At 37.8% G+C, this 22726-nt stretch overlaps 1 protein-coding gene across 6 annotated transcripts in view; it reads left to right on the top strand.

The window, feature by feature from the left end:
- Eml4 (EMAP like 4) overlaps positions 1-22726 on the top strand; it is a 125844-nt gene that overhangs the window by 70319 nt on the left and 32799 nt on the right. The window contains exons 3-10 of one of the 6 annotated variants that reach the window (XM_041630975.1): positions 349-478; positions 4033-4206; positions 6175-6303; positions 6717-6742; positions 6934-6966; positions 16879-17002; positions 18204-18353; positions 21390-21459. In XM_041630975.1, the coding sequence (XP_041486909.1) occupies positions 349-478; positions 4033-4206; positions 6175-6303; positions 6717-6742; positions 6934-6966; positions 16879-17002; positions 18204-18353; positions 21390-21459 (836 nt within the window). The remainder of the gene's footprint in view (positions 1-348; positions 479-4032; positions 4207-6174; positions 6304-6716; positions 6743-6933; positions 6967-16878; positions 17003-18203; positions 18354-21389; positions 21460-22726) is intronic. The other 5 variants (XM_041630976.1, XM_041630977.1, XM_041630978.1 and 2 more) reach the window with 5 other exon arrangements.

Genomic DNA, 22726 nt, shown 5'->3' on the forward strand with positions numbered 1-22726 from the left:
ATTACTATAAAAGTTGTCTTACATAGTTAAACTTTATTTATATAGAATGGCACTCTAAAATTTAATGTGTATAATATTAGAAATTTAAAGGATATGGTTGGGTCATGAGCTTCAGAGCTGCCATGGAAAAGCAGCCATTTAGCTGAGTGGTGGGTCTAGCAGCTCAGTGTAGCTTTTCTGTTGGTCTCTGTCGGTGGTGTTAGATCTCAAGACAGTAGTGCATTTGCTGAATGCTGCGGGTGGGACCACTGTTCACTATTCATAAACACTAATAGACTTAATTTTTAAAACTCTGCTATTTAAGAATTATTTTAAAATTTGTTAAATTTTTTTTCCTAACTACCTTAGGCCAACCAAGTCTTCGAGAAGCTATTTCCATGTCCTGTATAACCAATGGAAGTGGTATAAACAGAAAACAGAATCACACCAGCTCTGTATCAATAGCAAGAAAAGAAACTCTTTCGTCTGCTGCTAAAAGGTACCTGATTGTCATGAAATGGGGAACTGGCAGTGCACAACTGTGCATGATAGATGAGGCTACTCATGAAAAGAATTACAAATAGGGCTGTATGGTAGTCAGGTGCTCATGTCTTGATTCTTTAATTATGAATGAGACACCCGGCCTGAGTCCATTGTTCTTATAGTATCACAAGTTGATTTTTATTCAGAAAGCTTTTGAAGAGACAGAGCCTTTTCATGTCCTGGAATCTTATTGTTGCTTTTGATTTTCAACAAGAATTTATTGATACATTTAATGAAATTATATAAGTAGATTTTCCTTAGCAAGTGACATACTTGGTACATTTTAAAGATAATAGACTCTTTAATATATATCTACTCTAGTGAGAGGGGCAAAGACCATTATAACTTTTTTTTTCAGCAAAAATCAGAAAACTGAGATTCACCTCAAAGTATTCTAGTAGTAGTGTGTGGCTGTCTACTTGGTCAGGGCTGATAGAGGCAGGAGGATGCTGGAGTTGCTGCATTCTAAACGTTCCAGTGTATTATGGAATTCCATGTGCTCGGGCTCTCTCAGTATAATTTACTGTTCCAATAGCAGTGGTTGAATGACATTTCTTTTAATTGCCCTCACATGGAAATGTCATAGGAAATCAGCTGTACAAAACAGGTGTTGTTGTTTGATATGCATGAGGGGGAAAGAGTTTAAAAAGTATAGTGATGTATGCTAATGAAAAGCGCTTACTTCAGATATTAACCCCTGGAAGGTTCAGAGTGCACAGTTCCAGGTGTTAACCAGGCAGGTGGCTACGGGGATGGTAAGGAGATAACAAAACCTTCAGAACCTAATGTCATTACAGAATTTCAATTTTCCCTCTTTCAAAGTATTAAAATCATCTCTGTTACATTGTAATAAAGCATTCATAGTAGAAATCTTTAATATTTTTAAAGATTGTTTAGTTTTTATTTCATTGGTATATTTTGACTCTGGTGAACACATCATGTAGTGCCCACTAGAAGAGAATTTTGGATCCTCTGTAACTGGAGTTGCTGCTAATTGTGAGCTGCCATGTGGGTGCTGGGAACCACACCTAGGTCATGTGCAAAAGTAGCAATGGCTATTAACTGCTAAGCCATTTCTCCAGCCCTTAGTATATAATTTTTTTTTATAAACGTTCATTTTTTATTCAGTAACAGATTAATTTTGGCTGGTTTTCTTAGCTTGTTTCTGTACTGGTGCTTTGTAATGATCAGTACAATAGGAAAGGGTGGTCTAAGACCACTTGGTTTTGTTCCTTTGTTGTTCAGGGCACTAAATTTAACACCAAAGGAAAATCTCTTTTAAGCATAAAGCATAGTTTGAAGACCATTACAAAAGGATTGTCATCTAATTCAGACTCTCCCTTCCTCCCTTCTCTGTGGCGTGTGCGTGTGTGTATACATGCCCCTGTCTGTGACTCTCCCTTCCTCCCTTCTCTGTGGCATATGCGTGTGTGTATACATGCCCCTGTCTGTGACTCTCCCTTCCTCCCTTCTCTGTGGCATATGCGTGTGTGTATACATGCCCCTGTCTGTGACTCTCCCTTCCTCCTTTCTCTGTGGCATATGCGTGTGTGTATACATGCCCCTGTCTGTGGAGGCCACAGTTGATGTTGGATGTTCATCAGTCCTCATCTTAGTTTTTGAGACAGGGCCTCTCTTTGAGCCTGTAGTTTGCAATTTTGCATAATTCGAATGGCTCCCAAGTCCCTGGGATCCATGTGTCCCCGTACCCCATCTCAAGTGCTGGCTTTCCCATGGGAGCTGGAGATCCAAGCTCAGATCCTCACACTTAAAACACAGAGAGCATGTCGCCCACTGACGGTCTCCAGGCCCAGTTTTCTGATTTTAGGGTTTAATTTGCTATTTGCTGATAAGAATTTGTTTCTCAGCCCACACTTCTTCAAAAACTGAACATAGCAAGGTATCAGAACTGAATCAGATTCAGAAGCGACAAAGTCAGAATGATGTTACTACATTTCTAATTGTTAACAATGTGATAGTGCGGTTGTATAAACTAGATACACATGCACACGTTTGTGTATGTGTGTGTTGTGACATTTATTCTTGGAACATATCTTATAAAAATTTAATGTCCTTTGCTTAAGAACTATAGAGCATTCATGATTTTCTACCCTTTCAGTATTGGAAGACAAATCTTGAGTCTGTCTTTTACAGTACTGCTCACAGGTGCAGCTGAGACTTCTGAAGGTGTTTGATAACTGTCCACGTGCAAAGTCATAAAGGCTGTATATAAGTACGTTCAGTATTTTAGCTTGAAACCTGTTGGGACAGTTTTTCTTCACCTTTTCAAAGGATGTATCTTTGATCAAATTTGTCGACTGTCTTGCTAAAGTATACCTATAAGTAACTTTGTAATTTTTAGTTTAAAAGCAGAATAAGAAATGTAAAACTCTGGCAAAACAATTCTTTTCCTGTGACTTTAAAAATTACTTCACATTCATTTAATATCATTTTTAAAAAATTTACTTTTTTGTTTTGCTTTTATTTTTTGATGTTTGTTTTTTTGTTTTATTTTGTTCTTATCAAGGCAGGGTTTCTCTGTATAGTCCTGGCTGTCCTGTAAACCAGGCTAGCCTCGAACTCTCAGAGATTCTCCTACCTCTGCCTCCCAAGTGCTGGGATTAAAGGCGTGCACTACCATGCCAGGCCTCCCAAAGTTTTTTTTTTTTTTAAATTATGCGCGTGCATGTGTGCGTGCGTGCGTGCATGCATGTGTGTGTGTGTTAGTATATACATTGGTGTTCAGGTTCACAGGATCCTGGAGCTGGAGTGGTAATTGAAGCCACCTAATGTGCTAATGTGCGTGCTAAGAATTGAGCTCTGGTCTCCCGGCAGTCTTTATCTGAGCAGTTTTCCCAGCCCCTCATAGCATTTTTAGTAACTTTTTTTGGTCTTTCTAAAGCGAAAACTTGGTTTTCACAGAACTACAGTTTTCTTTTCATATATATTTTGTATTTTATACTTACCTTTTATAATTAAAAGAACAACAGCATTAACAGGTGGGTGCCACTCATCAGGAGAGTGCCTATGTAGCATATGTGAGTCCTTGAACCTATACTCAGTACCACAGCCCACCCTCCCCTTTTCCCCACAGAGAGAAAACTCAGTTGACCGGGTCAGAGGAACCTGGGAGTAGTCTGGGTTAAATATGAACACTTAGTGCGTCATCAGTCAATTTCTTTCTACAGGGAGTGCAAAGGTCCTCAGTGCTGTAATTTAGATAAGTTGAAGTTAGTTGAGAGAGTTTCTGCGGCCCCACTGCAATCATCAAAATTACAAAATCCATTAGAGGTCACTTCCATCTCAAAGGGCAATCTTCATAGAATGGATTATTACTTTAGATTGTTCAAAAATTAATTCTTTATTAAAGATTATATTTTTTGTAATTGAATAAAAATAATATTTTATTATTAGTTATATGATTTAGGGTCTTGAATTATAATCACTTTATTATTTTGATTTTAAAGTTTGTTAAATATGTGTTGTTCCATGTTATACTTTATTTTACAGTGGTACAGAAAAAAAGAAAGAAAAGCCACAAGGACAGAGAGAAAAAAAAGAGGAATCTCATTCTAATGATCAGAGCCCACAAATGCGAGCATCACCTTCTCCCCAGCCCTCTTCACAGCCTCTCCAAATAAACAGACAAACTCCAGAGAGCAAGAGCTCCGCTCCCACCAAAAGGTTTTAACCGTCCCCAAGTACAGAGCTAGGGACCGGTTGTAAAGATACCTAAATTCTGTGATTTGGGAAAAGTTGGCTATCCATGGATTCCAGGAGAAAACATCTTCATTGCTTATAATCTGTGCTTTAGGACACTGGGGAATAAAGATTTAGAAGCATAATTTTTCAATTATAACTGGCAAAGAAACTAAGACAATTTGGTAAAAAGGAAAGGTATAAACGGCCCAAACAATATTTTTATAATAAAATTATAGATATTTTAACATTTTTTGTAGTTGTGTATAAATTTAGAGCCATGGATAGAAATCGCCAATTTAAATTATCCTCACTACATTTTGGCATCATTACAACCTCAACTTGCAAGGCTCCTTTAAACAAACGGTTCCTGTGGCTGTGTCTTAATTTCAGCTTTGGGTCTTGGGAAGATAACTTCTTGCTTAAGTATGGAAATGAATTCCTTTCACCTGGTCTTTTCTATGCTAAAGGCTTGTTGAGAGTTTTTCTCTGTTCTGTAGTAATTAATGTTTTAAAGTGATGAGAGGGGAAGAAGGAAAAACATAACAAATGTGTGTAAGCCTAAATTAGGGGTGTGGACCTGCATGCTGGGGCTACTAATGGAGCTGCCTTGTAACAAGTATTGATACCAGTTTAATTAAATTGGCCCATTTAGCTGGGTAGTGGTGGTTCACGCCTTTAATTTCAGTACTTTCTGAGCTCAAGGCCAGAGACAGGCAGATTTCTGAGTTCAAGGCCAGCCTGGTCTACAAAGCAAGTTCCAGAACAGCTAGGACTGTTTCACAGAGAAACCCTGTCGTGGAGAAAAAAAGGGAGTGGGGGTGGACAATATTTAGAAACATGGACTCAAGCTTTAGCATTCCTTAGGTATTTTATTATTGTAGTACTACAGAGGAATTCGAGGAAACTATTAACCTATTCTAAGAATTGTTAGAACTTCAGTAAAGTAAATGACAATCATTCCTAAAAGATTTTCAGTATATTTCTCTTTGGCTACGTTAATGTTTTGCTTCAAGTCTATAATGGAAATTTGAAAATCCCAAATATTCTTTACTTGATTAATGCATGTTTACCATTTACAGAAGGCTTTGCCTCTATGCCTGATGCAGTTCTCGTGCTAAGGGTTTGTGGTTCTTCTGCCTGGGCTCCTCTGGAGTTCTTGAACATAGCTTATTAATGTCGTGCAACTTCTTACTGTGTGCAGGGGAGGCTCATGGTCTCTTTGAGGTTCATTCTGATTAACTTGGTGTCTCTTTGTCCCAGAGTCTCCTTTTCAGCTTACCGTCTCCTGGAACTGTGCTTGCCCTTCTCAGTTGCTCTTTGGATGCACAATTGCAGAAGTATTGAAGACTGGATGAGTTTCGGGGTGGTCAGCAATGCAGCCAGAAAGTCATTTATAAACCATAGAATTTCAGTTATGCATGTAGGGAATCCCCGCTGATAACGCCAATAATTTTTTATTGTATCACATTATTTATTTCTAATCCTGGATAGAAGTCTCTAAAACTGTGACCGAGAGCTTCAGAATTTTAGCGTCACAGTTTATTTAGAAATTTGTGCCATGTATAAGTTAACTACGTGAACATAATCACATACAGAATGAATGGTACAGTGTCATATTTCAAGTTTATAGTTCATGTTTTATTAACTACAAGTTATGAGAAACACTACAAAGAGACCTAAGCATTTTCTTCTATTAACAGCAGATTGTAGAGATTTCTTTCTCCAGATAATGTTTGCTCTAGGTGATCTTTTGAATGATAATATAACACAGACTTCCTAATTGCCTTGTTTAACTCCTCCGCTCATCCAGCCAGATCCTTCAACTAATCCTTCTCACCCTGGGTTCGCTTTAAGAGTGTTAATCTCTTCTCTCACTGTCTGTTGAAACTGTCAATTACATGTCATTGCTACTCAGAACGTTTCTCTAAGAAATTAATGTGTTTTTTCTAGCATAAAACGTCCACCAACAGCTGAAAAGTCACATAACTCATGGGAAAATTCAGATGATAGTCGTAATAAATTATTGAAAACCGTTTCAACATCAAAACTAATATCAAAGGTTATAAAAAGTGCAGACAAGTAAGTTAAGTACTATTTGTCCTGTATGAAAATTAATAATTGTATCTCTGTACTGTTGTGTGTAATGACATGCCTGATTTGAAATTTTAATTTATTTCAGCTGATTTATTTTACCAGGTATTTTTAAGTTTCCATAGAAAAGCCTTGTCTTACTATTAATTTATCTTCAGTGTCTCAATCTTGTAAGATTTGAATATTTTACTCTTTTTGTAATCTCACTGTTTCGATGATTGTATATAATACTTGTTGTTTCATAAATAGTATATATTAGAGTTGAGACCACTGAGAAACTGAATTTTACTTGTAGAGATTTATCTAGAGTATGGACTAGGCATCAAAATTTCTAAATTCTTTCAGATGATTCTAGTGCTGAGCCATGTAAAATAAATGTGTTCTTTTCATTCTTTTTTTAGACATAAAGATGTCATCATCAATCAAGGTAAATTAAAAATTCCTTTTGGAAATACTTGCCTTTTTACATCATCTTAACTATTGCCAATTCATAAGAATATTACTGATTTTATTCAATCTAATTTATTAGTTCATAGTAACCAAAGAAACATATTACTGTACTCATTTTAGAAAATGCCTGGTTTTTATTGTAAGATATGTCATTTTTGTCTCAACCAGCAAAAATGTCAACTCGTGAAAAAAACAGCCAAGGTAAGGATTATCTCTGCCGTGGGGCGCCTCCTCAGCCGGCCTCTCCTGGGTCTCTTATTTGGCTTTTCACCACTACTCTCTGGCTTTCCTCTTAACAAAGGAAATACCATGGTAATTTGAACTAGTAAGTGTAACTACTTTTTAAAAAAAAAGAAAAAAAAAATCTGTTTTCTGTGAGATCTGGAGAATTAAGGAGAACAGTAAAAATAAATACAGCAACATGAAGAAATCAAAAAATGTATTTCCTTTAAAAAATTATACTTAGAAAAGCCATTTAAAAGATTGATAAGTCTTAATTCGATTTCCTGTCTTGCAATTTGGTTGCTAATAATCACTTACTTCTTGCTGCTAAGACTCAAATAGTGAGTCTAGCTAAGCATTTCCTCTTAAATTCTTCCCTTTTATTAATTGTTATCTCTGACTTCTTGCTGTTGGCTCATTCTGTTGACCCAAGCAGGATAACTCTATGTATATTTAATTTGATTGCAAAGTAGGTAAGTTTTATGTATCAGTTTTACACTCCTCAAATTGCTTGCAAATTAATTGAAGCATGCTATTCTAGACGAGATCGTGCCTTTTCTGTGCATGCTTTTTGCAGCTCATTTCTCGTGTCATAGCTCTCTTTGTCTTCTGGACTGTTAATTGGCTAAAATGTGCTTTAGTTTTTTGTTAGCAATTTCACTTAATTCCTGTAAATTTTATTTTCTTTCATTAGAGTAAGAAAAATATATTTGCTGGTTATATTCTTTAGGTCATAAGATATTACACAGAAATTGTAAATAAGGTTGAAACATGATATTCTTCTTCAATTAGATAGGAACTTTTTCCATTATAATTGTATAGATTGTGTAATGGTTGACATACCCAAGGAAAATACTAAATTTATTTAAAACACAATTTTGACTCTAACCAAACTTTGTTAAATAGGGGCACTGATAGATAGAAAGAGCAGTCAATGTGGACAGGCATGAGTCCCAGTTCTTCTGGTAACCTAGACCAAGTGGCAGTGACCTTGAGTAGTGTTCTGACCTGAAAATAATAATCACAACAGAGCTTACTTCCCATAACTCTTAGGACAGAACAGTATGTACAGAAGTCCTTTAAAACTAGGAAACACTGACTGGAGAAGTGCTGTTACTAAATGTTCTAGAGACCACTCCAGTCTAGCAAAATCTTCATGGAGGAGGTGACAAAGGGCTGTCTTTCTTTAGTTGTTTTGAAGGGAAAGGAAAACTTTGCATTCGTTTGTCAGAGTGGTTTGTATTGGCATAATCTTCAAAATCATTCAGGTTAGCAAGTGAAACAATGTCATCACATGGGTGGCAGTGGTGCAGAGGAGCACCTTAGACAGGATGGTTGGTGCTTGGGAGAGGGTGGAGAGGAAGAGAGGAAGTTGAATTTTGTAATAAGAATTTTATCTTAAAAAACAGTTTCTCATGACATCACATGTTGACCACACTGAGCGTTAGTTATACAATTGTACAGCAAGCACTTTACCTGCTAAACCATCTCTTCAACCTTCAAATAAACTTTCATTAACCAGTACAAATACTTACTGAGTCAGGGAAAGAAAAATGAAGCCTGAAATAATCTTGCAATTCTGACAGATCTGACATGCTTGTGGGTTGTTCCTTTTATCAGATAACCATTTTATGCATTTAGTTATCTTTCTTTACTTTGTCAGGCCCTATACTAAGGATTCAGGATCACAGCAGTTACAATGCCTGAACCAAGGGAATATATGTAGCAAACAGTGAAAACATACAGGATGTAGACAGAATATAACAAGTTCTTAATTTTATGAGATGATGCATGTTTGCAAAGAATAAGGAGAGTTTGCTGTTGTATAGAGTGGTCGACATTTCTGATCCAGTGACATTTAAGCTGTCCAGTGAAAATGAGTGAAATATGTGAATGTCCAGAGAAATAATCTTGTGAGTGGATGGATCTGAAGTACTGAATCCCTGAGGCAGGCAAATTATTTTTGTTTGCTTTTGGTTTTTTGGTTTTTTAAACTGTGATAAGATATAACAGGTAGATCCCTGGTCAAAGCATGCATACAGTGTTGGCTTTTTAGCCATTACATTTCTAAAATGCGTACTCTTTGCAATAGAAACTTCACCAGACACCTCACTCATATCCGGGGCAAGTGACTAAATGGCAATAATATAAGTGAAATGAACATGAGATATAGGAGCAAAATGACATGTATCACAGAACATTTAGAAATTATGGTTCCACTGTGCCTAAAGTAATAACTGTAGGTTGGGACCAGTTCAAAGTCCGTTTGTTGGAGGAAAAAATTGATGATTCAATAAAGCATTTCCCCCCACTGAGACTTGTGGTTTCAGCATGCCCGTGTTCAGTTAGATCCTAGTGACACAGTATATCCATCAGTGGTGTGTGCGCCAAGATTACAGGGAGGACAGTACACTTGCCTGCTGCATCCCCAGGCTGCTCACCCATGCTTCTCCAAAGGACAGCCTCACTAAAAATACTTTGGGTTTTTCCCCCCTTTAGTAACTTATTTTTAATGTTTAAAGATTGTGGAATTTTTTTAATATATGTAAATGCTATTAGAAGCACCTATAGTTTGACCCAAGTTTATTGTGTTTTCACATTTGGTTTTATCTGAATGTTTTTGAAGAAGAAGACATGAGAGCCAGGTGTGGTGATTTATACCTATAATCCCAGCATTTGGGAGGCTGAGGCAGGAATATGACAGGAGTTCAAGGACAGCCTTGGTTAAGAATGAATCCCAGTCTCCAAAAATCTTGGAGCAAAAAGTCCAAAGCATGAAAATTAAAGTCTGTTCATTAATCCTGTTTAATCAGAATTTCATTTGTAGATTTTTATGCCCCTGGAACTTTGTGTTTCTTTTCCTGCCATTGTTAATTGGGAAAGCAGAGCTAGAGATGAGGGGAGGGGAGGCTTTAACATCTGAGTTCCCTCTTTCTCCCCGTCTTTTTGTGTGACAGTCTCACTATGTAGTTATTACTCCCACCACTATTTCCTAACTTTTCAAAAAGAAAGTCTTTGGAGGGAAACAGAAATCCAGATGATGTAAGCAAACTCTTGTATGTGAGTTTTCAAGTAATTTTATGATAATTAGAGTTATAGACAAAGCAGGAATGGAGATGAGAGGTGGCTTAGAGTCAGAAGAGATGAATTGTTAGGTTGGCTTGCTGTTTTAGTTAACATGGAGTTTTTTAGGTGCACAGATGTTACCTGTTTGTGATGAGCTTAGTCTAACCCTAAGTTGTTAGGTCATGTCTTGGGTATTATCATGTATGGGCACCCCTGCCATTAAGAATTTAGGAAATTTTGCTCACTTACCAAACAGAGAAGATAATGAAAATAGCATTTTAATACTAGTCAAATTTTCAAACCTTGGTTTTATCCTAATTGGTAAAACTAAAACTAACTGCATCATATTTGGTAGGCACTATCACTAGGAAATTTTTTTTTTGACTTATGCATTTAGATTCAGAATCTTGGAATAGATTAGAATAAACTGCTGGGATTAAAGGCATGCACCACCACTCCTGGCCTACACACACACAATTTTTTTTTTTTATCCCTTGCACAGAACATTCTTTTGTTGAACTCCTTTTTTTTTTGTTTTTCTTTTTAAAAGACAGATTCTAAACTGGCTGTAAATTCTCTGTAGAACAATCTGCCTCTGCCTCTTGAGTATTGAGATTAAAGGTTTATGCCAACATACCTGGCATGGTTTGTTGAATCTTAAAGTATTACAGTGAAGCAACCTGGTCAGAGGTTGGTGAGATGGCTCATTGGTTAAGAGCACTCATTACTCTTGTAGAGGACACAAGTTTGACTTCTGTCACCCACATGGCAAGTCATAACTACCTAGTACTCCAGTTCCTGTGTTTGGCTTGCATGGTTTGGGAGCAGAACTGCTAGTTTAAAAAAAAAAAAAAGCAGCTGGAAATGAGTAAAGAGTCCTTAGTTTTCTGTTGTCAATTTGTTGTCATGGTGCTTATGCTTATGTCTGAGACTCACTTTCTGATTTGGAAGGAGCTATAAGTTCTACAAACTGCAAAATAGAAATGGATTTGTTTATTTGTTTGAGATGGCATCTCATAAAGCCCCTGCTGGCCTCAAGTGGAGTATAACAGGATGGCCATGAACTCCTGTTCAGGTTCAGCCTCCCCAGTGTGGGACTACAGGTAGCCACCACCCTGCCCAGGTTTCTTAAAGAAGAAACCTTGGGGAGAAGATGCTGAAGGTGGGACACTAGAAATTCAGAAGCCCATCAGCAGTGGCACCGTGGCACAAGTGCCTGCTCTCCAGGCGGGTCCTTGGGCTTCTCTGCACCAACCCAAGTGCTTCAGTGTCCAGTAGGAAGATGTCGTTTGGCATGTGTGTGACTTAGACCTTTAGATGACAAAAGACAGTTAACATGAAGCTTAGTAGCAAACTTACTACAAATAGCCAGAAGAGCAGGTACCTTTTTGGTGTGTGACTGTTAGTGAACATTACTAGTGAGCTTTTTTTGCGTACAAAATCTTCAAAATCTGCTGTATACCTTATAGTTTGAGTGCATCTCGTTCATGCTAGTCACATCCCAGCCGTCCATGGATCAGTGGCTGACTTTAGAAAGTGCAGGTCCAGAACCTACATTTTCTGGGGTTTGTCTTTAAGACAAAGTCTCACTGTGTACCTCTGGCTGGCCTGAAACTGGCTCTGTAGGCCAGGCGGGCCTTTCACTCATTAGAGATTCTGCCTCTGCCTCCTCAGTGCTGGGATTAAAAGTAGACTGCACCACACCCCTCTTAGAACCTAGTTGCACATTGAAAATCTGTCTAAAGTTCTGAATAACAAAATTTTGGAATGCAGACTAAAAATTTACTGAAATTGGTTAAGCCATGATTTCCCATTTTGAAAAGCAGGTGTTGTTGGACTAGGTAAACTCATAGAATTTTTTTTCAGTTCCCATGCTGTGCAAGGGCCAAAAATGAATAGCCTTAATCAACAGTATCTGACAGAATTGCCTTTATAGTTAAATGACTTTGTCACTGATCAGATTTAATTACCAATTCATAATTTTTTAGCATGGACTTTAGGGAGGGCTAAAACTAAGGTTCAAGCCAAAGTCTGTATCAAAGTTTATGCTCCATCCACGCTCTGAATCTTAGAAATGTTGACTGTGCCAGTGCAATAGACATTCATTACATTTAGTAAGCAGCTTTGCTGCTGAGTATTTATTGCCCACTCTCTCTACTAGCATGGGGATAAGTTGCTCAATAAACTTGTTTTCTGGACTGCCAGACATTGGGTATCATGTCACTGACCTTAACCCTTACTCTGACAAGTCCCTTGGCTCACACCTTCCAGCTTATCTTCCCTGTTAGTGTACAGTGAGGGCAGCAGGAAGTGCTGCTGGTTAAAGCAAACAGTAATTATAAGATGCCCTAGAGAGTTGGGCATAGTGGCACACACCTTTAATCCCTGCACTTGGAGGGCAGAGACTGGTGGATGTCTGAGTTCAAGGCCAGCCTGGTCAACATAGTAAGTTCTAGGCTAGAGAGATCCACACAGTGAGACACTGCCTTGAAAAGAAAGGAAAGGAAAGGGAAGGGAAGGGAAAAGGGAAAAGGAACAGGAACAAAGGAAAGGAACCTGGGAGTTTCAAGAAAACATTTGCAGCGAGAATGCCAATGGCTAGGGAGAGAAGAGTGACATCCTCATACTATGCTGATTTCCCAAGGAGAGGGCTCTTTGCTGTAAAAGGTTGCAAGCCAAGGCTTGTATGTTTTATGCTCGCCAGGCAGGTGTCTGTCTGCCTCCCTTCCTACCCTCTCCCATCTCTCTTTCTCTCTCTGGCAGGTCTATTTCTGTGTGTATCTCTGTCTCTGTCACACATACACGCACACACTTTCAAAGAAGTAAACATTTTACAGATGAAAGGTTTCACAGTAAATTATAGATTTGCTATTTCTCTTGAAAAATGAAAAGTTAGAGTAGTACTGCCCCCTGAAGTAGCACTGGTACATGGAGTACGCCTGTACATCATTCCAAGTCAGCCTGTCATCTCTCATTTTTATTTTCTGCCTGACCACTTGAATTAGATACTTGAATTTGTGACCCTTTGTTTTAAAGTGCACATGGTAGAATAATCAGAAGTTTGGTGTATTTGCCTATACATACTATCTTGGATAGCTACTTTAAAATTTATGCAGATTATATGGAATAGTAAATTATATAAGCAAATTGCCAAACAATGTTTAAATGGTTACAGCTTGCCACACATGGTGACACATACCTGTAGACCTAGTAGCCAAGTTTGAGACTGCCCTGGCTTACATAACTATGCCCTGTATCAGAACAATATGATAAAAGTTACAAATTCTTCTCAAAGGAAGAAGGATAAATATTTTTAGGAATCTCAGATTGTTTTCCACAGTATGTTAACTTATTTAGTTTAAGTTCTAAGTAGTAGTATTACCATTTTCAATGTTAGAACAGTGAAGCTGGCTTTCACAGCTAATAGAGTAAACTGGGATTCAAATCTTCAGTCTTTCCTTCATCGTGATGCATTGCTTTTTCCCCAGTGCCAGAGAGTGTTTCAAGTTCCTATATTACACACATGGTCTCCAGTGTGTGTGGTGCCAGTTCAGACAGCAAAGCATTTCATAGACTGCCACTTGAATTTCATGTTAGAAAAATTAGTGAGCTCCTTTGTTTTCTGATTTAATTGATTTTCCTGCTTAACAGTTAATAAAATGATGCTATTTTGAGCTCCTTCAGTTATGTTAGTCTTTTTATATAATGTATATTCTTGCTAACCCTTCACCTTTGCTAGCCATACTTTCCTCTAAAGAGCAATGGAAGCTTGTTAATCTGTTATTTATTATTCAGAACACATTTTTTTCATGTACATCTTTGATCAGATTAAAAATTCTAGTAGAAATTTAAAAGGGGATTGAACAATTTAATGCTCTTAAAAAAAATCAGAAGGAAGTTGTATCACAGATGAATACCTGTAAGAGTAGATTGACAAACACACACACACACACACCCGCCGCCAGAGATGAGTATATGGGTAAAGATAGTTGTAGAAGGGAAATGTTTCCAGCTGGTCATTTAGTTACTGTCAAAGTTCAGCTATGCAAAAATCATCAGGAAGCAATGCCCACTCTTAGATTCAGAAGTAATACTGACATGAATGATGTGGTGTTAAAGCATAGTGTGGGAGGTCTTACCCTGTTAGATCAGACCCTGAGGCTGAGCACACTGTGAGCAAAAAATAATAAAAATAACTTGAACTTCCCACCCATAATAAGCATAGCATCTTAATCTGAAGTAATGGTTTCAGGAAGACAGTCCACAGGTAATCTTTCTTCCTCTTCATAGTTACATTATATAAACTACTGAATCTTGAATCCTGGATTATGCAGTTTTTCTTAGGGAACTTGGTCACTGATAGAGATTTTAAGATCACACCAGCTTCTGTATAGGAAGTTTAGGCGGGACAACCAGACAGGAAGTAGAGGCAGGCCAATGAGAACAGGAGAATTCTGGGAAGAAGGAAATCCTAGTCAGCAGTCCTGACCCAACCACAAAAGAAGCAAGATGTGACTGCCTCACCAAATAAGGTACCAAGCCACATGGCTAACATAGACAAGAATAATGGGCTAATATAAGCTATAAGAGTTAATAAGAAGCCTGAGTTAATGGGCCAATCAGTTTATAACTAATGTAGACCTCTGTGTGATTCTTTGGGACTTAACGCCTTCAGGAACTGGGCAGGACAGAAACTCCGATTACAATGATCACACTCTGATTTTGTACCAGACAAGTTAGTAAGCACTAGGCATCTTTGTGCTGTTGTACCCAGCCTCTTTTTTTCCCCTTTAGCTTTGGCAACCATTTTTTCGTGGTGCCTTATCTATATGTGGGTCTTTAGGATGCTAGGGGTAGAGATAGGTGGGATTTGTGTTGGTTCGTAGTTTTTTGGAGAATGAATGGTCCATCTATGGGTTTTTTTTTCCTCCTGTCTTTGTTTTATTTTTGACAGGCTTCTGTATGCAATCTTGGCTGTCTTGAAACTCAGTTATGTAGACCAAGTTTCCCTTACATTTTTGGGTGATCTTCCTGCCTCTGCTTCCTGAATGTTAGTTAGGTTTGCAGGCATGAGCCACCATGCCCTGCTCTCCACTGTTCCACAAGGCATTGTTTCCCTTGGTTAGAGATGTATAATCAATATTGATTTGATTCTGACTTGTCTTTTAAAAATAATTTAGGTGGCGGGGAAGAGACAGAAATCTTTAATAAATAAATAAATTTAAAAAAAATAATAAAAAAATAATAATTTAGACTTCTAAAGCTCTTATAAACAACTATTGATTGATATAAACAAAAGCTGTTTCAGAACCTATGGTTCTAGTAAGAAAATAAAAACTATCTTCTCACTGTCTTGAAAATATTTGTGTTGCAGTTGAATTTGATTATTGATATGAGGCTGATAGAAGGCACAGTGGTGACGTGAGAAGCAGCCCTGCTCACACTGTGTAGCATAGCTTTTGCTCCTCTCATCTTAACTTGAAAAAATGTTTGAGTCCTTTTCTTATGATATATTCCAAGATATGGTTTTGGCTTACTATGGTAAGAACACCTGTCATTAGATCTACTGTCTTAAATCATGTAATTTGGTTAATATTGACATTGCTTTTATTCTTCTTGCTTGGCTGAAACTCTCGCTTGGTCCTCATTTCCGTTTTCCTCTAACCCCTAGTTAACTATTATTAATTATTACTGCCCCATTCATGAATTTGACTATTTTGAGCATATCATAGGGATCTAGTAGTAGCTGTCTTTCTGTGACTGGCTTACGTATATGCATATACCACGTCTTTATCTGTAAGTGGCCATCAGTGTTGTTTGCAGATCTTGACTGTTAGGAATAGAGCTGCTGTGAACAGGAGAGTTAGTGTTGATATCTGATCATGGTCTTGATTTACATTATTTTGGAAAACATCTAGTAGTAGACTTGCCAGATGACACAGTATAATTGTATTAGAATTGTCTCTGAAGAGCCCCCGCCCTGCTTTTCCATAGCAGCAGCATCATTGGCATCCCTGGCGGCAGCATGCACAGTGGTCCTGTTTTTCCATATCTAGTCTGTACTCTGTTTGGTTTTGCTGATCATTGTGACAAGTTTAAAATGACACACAGTGGTTTACATTCATATTTCCCTGAGCTGTTACTATTAATGGTGCATATTTTTTCAAATTGCCTGTTGACCATTTTTATGTCTTTTCCTTCCTCCCCCCCCCCAAATGTTTTCTAATTACTTAACCCATTTTTAAGTGTATTTTAAAGGGGGGGGGTGCCTTGGTTTGTTTCTTTCTATTGAACTGGCATCCATTATATATTCAGAGATTAACCACTGTATTACATCATGGTTTTCAGGACGTTCTGATGCATAGTTTGTTTTCACTTTGTCAGTTGTTGCCTTAATGTGCAGAGACTCTTTAATCTGCAAGGTCTTGACCTTTAGGTTGATGAGTGTGGTAGACATGATTCATGTCTGTCCAAGTAATTTCTTTCTTCCTTGCAAGTTAAGAAACCTTGGTCATAAAGGTTTGCATTTTTTGACTTGTTGTAGAAATATGTCAGCTTAAACAGATAAATTATAGTTAGATGAAAACAGTTATTATCAACTAAACAAATGGCCACAGATTTGTTGTATTTTGATTTTTTTTCTTCTATTTAGGACTAGATATTTATAGTATCCCTTTGTTTCATACGCTCTATAATATGAAAAGTAATCATACAGTGAGAAGCTTAACCAGCCACTCTTGTCATTTTTCATTGCATCAGTAATCTACCTTTCTACAATCACATGGGAAATATGTGTGGTTTAATTTTCGTCTTATGTTTCAACAGAAGGAGAATATATTAAAATGTTTATGAGAGGTCGGCCAATTACCATGTTCATTCCTTCGGATGTTGACAACTATGATGACATCAGAACAGAACTGCCTCCTGAGAAGCTCAAACTGGAGTGGGCGTATCCTTCCCAAGCATGGGAGCAAATCTACTGCTTTGTCCTAGCTTAATAAAAACTTGCTTAGCGAATTAATTGAAATGTTCTTAAACGAGGAATAAAACATAATAAACTTAGAACCACTTGAAAAATTAAAAGTGAGACGGTGTCTCTAAAACATGTCAGATATATTTGCCAATAGCAATTTAAAGTCACCAGAATTGATGCAGACAGGGCAGCAGCAGTCCATGAGCTCCGCACAGGTAGTGTGGTACGGCAGCAACGGTTCCTGACTGGAGCTGGAAAGATGGTGTCTGTGTCCGTCTCTGCCCTTGCCCCTGCGAACCTCAGTGTTCCTATAAGAAGAGATAACACCTGCCTCACCAAATGAAATATCATATATATATATATATATCATGAAACCTGTTTTTGGTCCCTTTTTTTTTGGTTTGAGACATGGAGTCTTGCTATGTCTCCCCGCCCAACCTTGTACTGACTGTGTAGCTTAGGATGGCCTTAACATCACAAGAGTCTTCCTGACTCAGCTTCCCGAGTTTGTATTACAAACATGTACCACTGCATGACTATCATGAAGTATTTTTAAGAGCTCAGATTATAGCAAGGATGTTGTAATTCTGAAATTGACTGCTTCTCTGCCAGGCTTAGACACACGATGGTTTAATATTGACCTTTTCTGATTCTACCTGGAAAGTCTCATTTATAGCCCCTAAGAAACTCAGTGAAACAGAAGGAGACTAGTTCTCTGTCTCTGTTTTTCTATGCTCCCCTCCCCACATGCTTTAAATTCCTTACACTGGGCAAAATTAAATTAGCTTGGAGAAGTTTGCCAATCCTGAAATTTAGCACAGGTTTTTATTACCATTCTGTATATCAGACTTAACTAGGCTTATTCGTCATGTTAGGCCCATCACCCACATTACTTTGCTGGTGAGCCTTAGAGCCTTCTCAAGAAGGGTCTATATGTATGCTTCCTCCTGGCATACTATCACACAGGCTCACATTTGATTGTTCAGAGTTGTGTGTATGGCAGTGATTGGTACATGCTAGGAATGTAGACATTAAGACAATACAGGAAGAGTCTCAGGATTGGGCAGGTAAGGAATGCGAATGTTCCCGACACAGTTCTCTCTTCATTGTTTCTCCATAGCTCCCCAGTTGCCCCTAAGATTTAAACGCCCTTTAAAACCTTGACTTTTCATTTAAGATACGGTTATCGGGGAAAGGACTGTCGAGCAAATGTTTACCTGCTTCCAACGGGGGAGATAGTTTATTTCATTGCGTCAGTAGTGGTACTGTTTAATTATGAGGAGAGGACTCAGCGACATTACCTGGGCCATACAGACTGTGTGAAATGGTTGGTGTCGGTTGCCATTTGTCAGTTTTGTGTTTGCCTACCTTCATCATAATTGTTGTTGTTATTATTGTTGTTATTATTTGAGTTGTACTGAAAGTTTACCATTGGAAGGCTTAGAACATAAGTAAAGATGTTATTTAGACTATGGAATATATATATATATATATATATATATATTTTAAATCACAGCTCTCATCTTTTTTAAATATTTATTTATTATGTATATAATATTCTGTCTGTGTGCGTGTCTGCAGGCCAGAAGAGGGCACCAGACCTCTTTACAGATGGTTGTGAGCCACCATGTGGTTGCCAGGAATTGAACTCAGGACCTTTGGAAGAGCAGGCAATGCTCTTAACCACTGAGCCATCTCTCCAGCCCCGGAATATATTTTTTAAAATAAAAATGTTACCTTTAAAGACCGTATGTGGAATCAGTAGCGATAAAATACACTGCTCTAAGTCTCAGTAGAATCTGTCTGCTGCCTCAGGTCTCTAGTCCTTTCTGTCTGGCCTGTCATATTCAGCCCATGAAGAAAGACTAGGCTTCATGAATTTCTGGAAGTAGTTTTTTTTTCAATATTTATTTATTATGTATACAGTATACAATATTCTGTCTGTGTGTATGTCTGCAGACCAGAAGAGGGCAACAGACCTCATTACAGATGGTTGTGAGCCACCATGTGGTTGCCGGGAATTGAACTCATGACCTTTGGAAGAGCAGGCAGTGCTCTTAACCACTGAGCCATCTCTCCAGCCCCTGGAAGTAGTTTTTCATTCATTGCTTAGTATGTATTGAGGGTTTGCTCTGTGTAATAAATTTTGGGCTTCAGGTTTTCCTTTATGAGAGGGAGAATCCATAAGCTGAATCCAATCCTAAGTATACAGTGTGGTGTCAAACTGTAAGAGCAGAGCTCTTTTGAAATGCTTAGGCTTGGGTTTTACTCAGTGAATGTTGCTACTCTTTAGTTAAATTCCGTCATTTAGAATCCGTTTCCTCACATTTCGAAGCTTAGCTTCTTTACACTGTCCTGTCAAGTAGATAAAAGTTTCTCTCATGCATGAAAGCTAGGATACTACATAGATGACATTCAGCCTTTTAAAAAGATAAAAACACTTTCTACTTGCAATATTCTGTGTGTACAGAATTTGCGCAGTGTTACCGTGCTCACATGAGAAGGATCTCACCTCTCAGCAGGGTGCTAGTTCCATGTGTATAGAGGTCAGAGCGTGGTGGTTAATGCAGTAGTGAGACCCTGCCATAGAAACAGGAAAGGAGGACCACTGTTAAAAAGCAGGCAAGCAAATACGTGTTCTCACTCGTGTGGGGGAAGAAGTGGTGTGAAATACTATTTTGTCTTCCACATGTAAAGTATTCCTGCAGTTCCCAACGAAAAGACACTAGCTATAGTGGTTACCTTTAAGCGGTGTCAGAGGTTAAGGTAGAGACGATCTTACCAATTGGCGCAGATAGGAAAAAGACTTTCTGAATATTTTTTTTAAATATCCTTTGATACTACAGCCATGCAAATGTATTACCTAGTGCAGAAATTATAATTTAAATTTCTTGTTTGAAACAGATAAATACAACAAAATGTTACCATAATAGTTTTATTTTTTAATGACATTTATTTTTATTGTACATGCATTGGTATTTTGTCTACATGTTTACATGTATGTATGCATGTATGAGTATGTTGAATCCCCTGGAGCTGGAGTTACTGAAAGTTGTGAGCTGTCATGTGGGTGCTAAGAATTTAACCCGTGTCCTCTGAAAGAGCAGCCAGTGTTCTGAACCATCTCTCCAGCCCCTAAAGTTTTAGTTTTAATGTCTAGATGCAGGGTATAAACTGTTTAAGAAGAAAAGAAATTAGAGAAATATTGATAAACTCTAGCCTCCTTAGAAATGGAAACCTTATATCATTTATGCCAAATTATTGAAATATTTCAAAAGATACAATTCTTAATATGGAGAAGTTTTATAACTTTGGAACATTTTTATCTCATGTGACAAATTAATTAAATTCTTCTGGAAAATAATTAGCAATGCATAGCAGGAAACAAAAATTCTTTCCAGTTGAGCTGACTCCTTAATTACAAAATGGCTCAGCAAGTGAGCCAACCTGACAAGCTGAGCTCCATCCCTAGAACCCACATGGTAGAACTTTAACACCTACAGTCTCCCTCTGGCCTCCCCATGCCCTCTCCCCATAAATAAACATTATACATGCTTGACAGTGTGTTCCACATGGTTGGAGAAGAAAACCAGCTCCCACAAGTAGTTCTCTGATCTCTATAGCGTTCATGCACCTACATGCACAGACTTGCACAAACAAATAAATAAATAAATGTAATAAAAATTTAACTTGTAAATATTAAATGAAGTAGAGTGTGATAGAGGAAGACACCCAACATTGCCTTCTGGCCTCCAAAGTCAGGCTTGCACACCTACACAGCCGTGCTCACAATTTGTGGTTGATTTTGTGTGTGCCACGGTCAGTTAGAGTACAGTTGCTACAATATTTACCATTTCCATTTAGAACTCATTGCCCTGGGTTAGAGTTACAAAAGCTTAATATTAAGAACTAGCTGCATGTTGGTAAAATTATATTGGAAGACATTTGGTGCTGCTTTTTGTTTGTAGAAATGCTTAAAATACTAAAGAATTGTTAGTAAGTGTGTAAGGATTATGTAAAGATGAAGCTATGCTTACATTTTAATAGATGAAAATTATACTGGGCCATACTTCATAAAGCCATGTAAACATGTCTGCTTATGTATAGTGACTAAAAGGGAATTTGAACACATGAAAATGGTTTCCATTCTTATACCAAATTATGACTAAATATTTTCTATTAATTCAGTATTCCATAAATATATTAAGAAAGAAAAACAGAGGTTTGCTTAATTTACTAATAAAAAATAAATAGGTGTGTTTTTAAGACTGAAAATATTTATTTGAAAAAATATATTGATACAAAGGCATGTTCTGCTGTTTCATGTTTCTGTATTTAAATTACTGTTAATACTGCTCTTTAGCCTGGCTGTACATCCTGACAAGATAAGGATCGGCACTGGACAGATAGCTGGAGTGGACAAGGATGGAAGGGTGAGCAGCCAGTGTTTTGTCTCTACTCCCACTGCCCATTGTTTGACTTGCTGAAAGTGTGTACAAAAGGATCTCTACTATTGGGAAAATATTAGAATGTAAGAAGGTCTTAAATGCAGGATTCAAGCTACTGTTTCCTTCTAAATAGTAAGTAGCCTACCTAGGGAAATGTCTACGTGTGAAAATGTAAGGACTCTTGCTCGTTAAAAGTTAGACTTGTTAAACTAAATTCCTCCAGTTGATGGGCCCTCCTTATTCTCTGTTAGGAAATCAGATGACATCTTAGAGTTTCAGTTGCTATTTGGTTTCAGTAGATTGTTTTATATACCATGTCTTATTTCTGAGATCAGCAGTGAATTGATGACTAGTCTGTGTACATGATGTTCTCTGGGTTCAGTTTCTATAAAGAAAAGCTACAAGTGGGAGGTTACATTAGATGATGGTGCTGAAGATCCCTCCCAGTTCTTTATTCTTTCAAGGATTGTTTCCATAGAACTTAGTAAACAGGTTTTTTTTAAGGTATATTATGTCAAGAATAAATGTAATACTAAAAGCAAAGTAGCAGAGATGATGGACCCATACCTGTAGTGACCCCAAGCAGGAGGATGCTTGAGTTTAAGAGTTTGAGATCAGCCTGGATAAAATTGTAGGATTTTGTCTCAAAAAAACAAAAACAACAACAACAAAAAAAAAAAACTAAGTACCCAGAGCACATTAGACTTGGAATCTTAACTCTACCTTTTAGTAGCTGTAAAAGCTGACTACAATCTGTCTCTCTCCTTATCTCCAGCGTGAGAGTTGCAGATTCTGTTATGGCATAACATTTGCTGCATTGGTCACTCTTATCCCCATAGTATGAGTGGGGAAGTGCCTAGTGTTTGGAGGCATGTCTCAATTTTGTAGTTTTTATCTTAACTAAGGTGGCAAATTGGGCTGGGTGTGGTGGTGCACGCCTTGATCCCAATAGTCAGGAGGATATCTGAGTTCCAGGACAGCGTGGTCTACAGAATGAGTTCCAGGACAGCCAGGCCTACACAGAAACGTTGCCTCAAAAAACCAAAACCAAAACAACAAAAGCAAATTGCTGTGGTAGCGATGCACATGTGTATGCTGTGGTAGTGGTGCACATGTATATGCTGTGTGGTAGTGGTGCACATGTATATGCTGTGGTAGTGGTGCACATGTATATGTTGTGGTAGTGGTGCACATGTGTATGCTGTGTGGTAGTGATGCACATGTATATGTTGTGGTAGTGGTGCACATGTAT

The sequence above is a fragment of the Microtus oregoni genome, unplaced genomic scaffold (assembly GCF_018167655.1).
Source record: "Microtus oregoni isolate MIOR12 unplaced genomic scaffold, Mior012 000036F_ref0000092, whole genome shotgun sequence".
Lineage (NCBI taxonomy): Eukaryota > Metazoa > Chordata > Mammalia > Rodentia > Cricetidae > Microtus > Microtus oregoni.